The sequence below is a fragment of the Vigna unguiculata genome, chromosome 4 (assembly GCF_037176805.1).
Source record: "Vigna unguiculata cultivar grain cowpea cultivar isolate G323 ecotype 2 chromosome 4, ASM3717680v1, whole genome shotgun sequence".
In the NCBI taxonomy this organism is placed as follows: domain Eukaryota; kingdom Viridiplantae; phylum Streptophyta; class Magnoliopsida; order Fabales; family Fabaceae; genus Vigna; species Vigna unguiculata.
In genome coordinates, this window is record NC_140795.1 from 6,081,876 (window position 1) to 6,085,705 (window position 3,830).

A 3,830-nucleotide genomic window follows, 5' to 3' on the forward strand; every position below is an offset into this window, starting at 1 on the left:
TTTGGCAAAAACAACATGTCGATAATTCTAAAGTTGATATCTTTTGGTGGATTCGAATGAGAAAGTGACTGTGATCGGTGTTCTGTTTGTGGGTTTATACAACATGAAAGAGGGTCCCATAAAAAACAGAAGAAAGAAAACATTAATAATAATACGACAAATGTCAAAGCTGCAAAGAACTAACTAAATGTCCAATGTTCATTCTGATATGCTGGGGCTTTCATGTCCAAAAAATCTAAAAAGATTAAGAGAAGAGGTGGAGGCTTAAGAAGGCAAGGATTTCTCAAATGAGAAACATTATCACTCATGAAATTTCTGAACAGAAAATCGAAGCCATTCAATAATGCTATCCAACAAGGGAGATTTCACTTCATCTTCGAAGCATGTTCCCTTCTGCTACTCATGGAACTATTACAAAAAGAGGCTGCATGAAACACAAAGTATGAGTTAGAGGAATGAAGCATGTAGATTCTAGTGCACACACACACAAAGGTAGAGAAAAAAATACCATTTCGAAACTGACTGGTTTGCCATCCTCAACCAATATCTCTGCTATTGTTCCTGACTGATCAGCCTGCCACCAAGAAATGAAGATAATCAATATATTAGAGGATCAGGTTTCTGGCTAATAGAAACTGTTTCTGAAGGAGAATCCTTATATTACAGTAGCAAAATGTGAATCCAATAGGCTCTTAGAGGGTCATGTTTCCACCATGTTGAGAACATGTTCATAATAAAACACTCTGAATGACTCTTGTTTTCATTTTACTCATCTCCTAAAACCAACTACCTCCATTCTTTACTACTTTTAAAGAATATAAATAATGGTATTGAATTAGGATTTCTCATATGATTAGTGTGTTAACTGTTAATGCAGCTGAAACAGGTAGCAATACAGAAGCAGGTCTGTGCTTATAGATTTGTTCACTGCCAGATTTATGTAACACGGATTTCTGTATAGTACTATATATGGAAGAATAATCTTATAGAATGGAACAAATATATCAAGTATATGGGAAAACACTATCACTATAACAAATAGGAAAGGAAATACACACACCTCAATTTCATTCATCAGTTTCATAGCTTCAATAATGCAAATAACCTGACCTTTCTTCACTTTATCGCCCACCTGAAGCAACAGCAAAAATAATTGGTCTCTTCATTGATTAACTTAGTAAACATGGCAACAATTAGCTTCATAAATCATCTTTTGCAAATTGACACCTCAACAGAGAAAAGAGTGGTATTTAAACTGTGTATGTCTACAAACCTTGACAAATGGAGGTTCACCAGGTCCTGGACTCCTGTAGAAAGTTCCTGCCATCGGACTTTTCAGCGTAGGGTGAGAAGATGAGCTTGTTTTTCCAGGGGCAGGCAAGGCAGGCACTGCTTTTGGAGGTGGGGAGCTAGTAGGAACAGCTGCAGGTGCTGCCGCCGGCGGTGGTGGGAATAAGGCGTAATGCATTGGAGGTGGTGATGCTGGGGCCGGTGGAGGCTGCACTGCTTCTTTCTTTCTTATCAAGAGCTCACAGTCTGATTGCTTAAGTTGAAGTTCCATAATATCTCTTGAATCAACAAGTCTAGCCATGGAAATGGTATTAAATGAAATCTATGAAAACAAAGCATACCCTAACAAGAGACATGATGAATACAAAAGAACAAGTGATTTGCATTAAAAAAAGTGAAATCTTACTTTATAAGGTCTGAAACTTGAGACATGAATGCAGTAACTGAAGCTTCATCTGCAACAGTGCCCCCAGAGTGTTTTCCATTAGGCACATCTTTTCCTTTTGATGGAGCAACATTAGGTTCTTTGATCGTCACAGGGGCAGAATTAGAATTAGAATTTTCAACTTTAGCAGCCTACAATATACAAAGCTAGGTGGCTTATGGTAAAAATTTCTGAATCAATCAAGGACACATTCGAACAGGAGGATAAAATTTAACTCATAATAAAAGTCGTATGAACTAAAAAAAAAACAAAACAAAGGACTCGGTGTAAACTGACCTTCAGAACAGAAAATTGCTTCCTGTTAGCACACTGCAAGAAACAACGGATAACAATAGAATAATTAATCAATTGAAGGAAACTATATTTGTGAAGCTTTTGACCAATTTGTTATTTAATCCGTGAATCATACACCACCTACAAACTGAAAGTCTTTCTATTGACAATTTATAATTTCTACAATTTTAATCACATTGAAAACTAATGGCAAATCGGCCAACATAACAAGTTCAACATTTGAATGCATTCTAGTAGCAGTTGTGCTTGAGAGCCATCAACAACAGTGAAAATGTCTGTACAAATGATAACATGCTGACTATTGATATTTACCATGCTTTAAGATAAAAAATACTAAATAAAATAAAAAAAGATTGCATATTAGTGCAAATACTGTTCACAAAACATTGATCTCCTTTAACAAAACTGTGTCTAACAAAGTCTTGTTATGTTTCTGTGTATTATATCGTATTGTCTTAACTTAGGCCGTTGATGCTCAGCACTAAATTCAATATGCTCAATCTTCCAAAAACATTCAGAAACCGTAAGGACAATCATTGACAAAGGTGTCATATCATTCTTATCACTAAAATAAATCAATTGAGCAAAACATTAACAGTACTAAAATAATCAGAAAATAAACAATTTTTTGTCGATTAAATAATGTGTCATCCTTAAATAGGTGGTAAAGGTATCTTTTCTTGATTTACAACTAAATTTAATTGAACAAAACATTAACACATTCAAAGAAGAAATAATATGCATTTTTGTGTATTACATAATGTGTCAAACTTAAATCATTGATACAGGTATCATTTCTCCACTTATAACTAAAATAAAAGAACCAAACAAAACATTTACACTAATAAAGTAACAAATAGAATAAATACTTTTTTTTGGATTATTATAAAATGTTTCATCCTTAAAAAGTTGGATGCTCAAAACCTCAAACACAAATTCACAGACAAAAGAATTCTCTCTCTTGTAGATAGATAGATAGATAAATATGAAAACTGATACCTGAATCCTAGATGGTGGAGATTCAGCAGGCAAAGATCTGAATGATAGAAAAGGCTTGAAGCTGAACCCACTTTGAAATGGAACAAGTTGGGATTTGAACCCAGAAGAGGGAGAAGAAGTAGAAGGGCACTTGGGGCATGGGACCGAGAATGAGGCCATTTCGAAACCACCCCACGAACCAAAAACCAAACTTTCCTCTTAGTATTTCCAGAGGAGTGTGTGATCTGCGAAGAAAGGTGAGAATGGTTATGTGGGTAGGCGAGAATATAAGGGTAGAGGCGTTGAGACCAAAGACGGTGTGGGTGTGAGGAGAAACATGAGAAGACACGAAAAGGGTAAAATGGAGCAATGAGGGTGGATGGAGAATGCTTAGGAGAATTCAAACACTTTCGTTTGGATCACATTTTACAAATGCAGTTTCGATGATTACGATGCAAGTTCTATAACCATCACCTTGACACATTTTTAACTAACTTGGAAAAACCCACTTGATTATAATTAGGGTTAGCTAAATTCAAGAACATTCTAAATTTTTAATATTTTTAATTGATTTTTTTTATAAATAGAATTTGATGAATATTGAGTGATAAATTTTTTTATAATTTTAAATTAAGTTTTGTTTATTTTATTTTATTTCTTGACTAGGTTAGAAGATTGTTATCTTGTCTGTTTACTTGTTTTTACTGATCACTTTATCTAATGATTTAGGAAAGTGGATTTTAAATTAATTATATTCTATAAAATGAATTTGTAAGAAGTGTTAGGATGAAGTTTATTTTCAATTTTACCATGTAAATTTGTT

At 34.2% G+C, this 3,830-nt stretch overlaps 1 protein-coding gene across 1 annotated transcript; it reads right to left on the reverse strand.

Moving 5' to 3' along the window:
• LOC114180965 (biotin carboxyl carrier protein of acetyl-CoA carboxylase, chloroplastic-like) lies at positions 1 to 3,463 on the reverse strand. Its single transcript, XM_028067265.2, has 7 exons — positions 3,029 to 3,463; positions 2,012 to 2,044; positions 1,697 to 1,866; positions 1,274 to 1,583; positions 1,061 to 1,132; positions 509 to 574; positions 1 to 424 (listed from the first exon to the last, which is right to left on the reverse strand). Exons 1-7 carry the CDS (start codon positions 3,185 to 3,187, stop codon positions 401 to 403), a joined length of 834 nt encoding a protein of 277 aa, XP_027923066.1. The 5' UTR covers positions 3,188 to 3,463; the 3' UTR covers positions 1 to 400.
• Positions 3,464 to 3,830: the final 367 nt, after the last annotated feature.

What these genes read in the sequence shown, in the direction of transcription:
- LOC114180965 (XM_028067265.2), bottom strand. Translation starts at nt 3,187, where the DNA reads ATGGCCTCATTCTCGGTCCCATGCCCCAAGTGCCCTTCTACTTCTTCT. An exon ending in CAAGTTTCAGACCTTATAAA is followed by an intron (nt 1,584 to 1,696) that starts GTAAGATTTCAC and finishes TTCCATGGCTAG; the next exon opens with ACTTGTTGATTCAAGAGATA. An exon ending in AACTGATGAATGAAATTGAG is followed by an intron (nt 575 to 1,060) that starts GTGTGTGTATTT and finishes TCTTGGTGGCAG; the next exon opens with GCTGATCAGTCAGGAACAAT.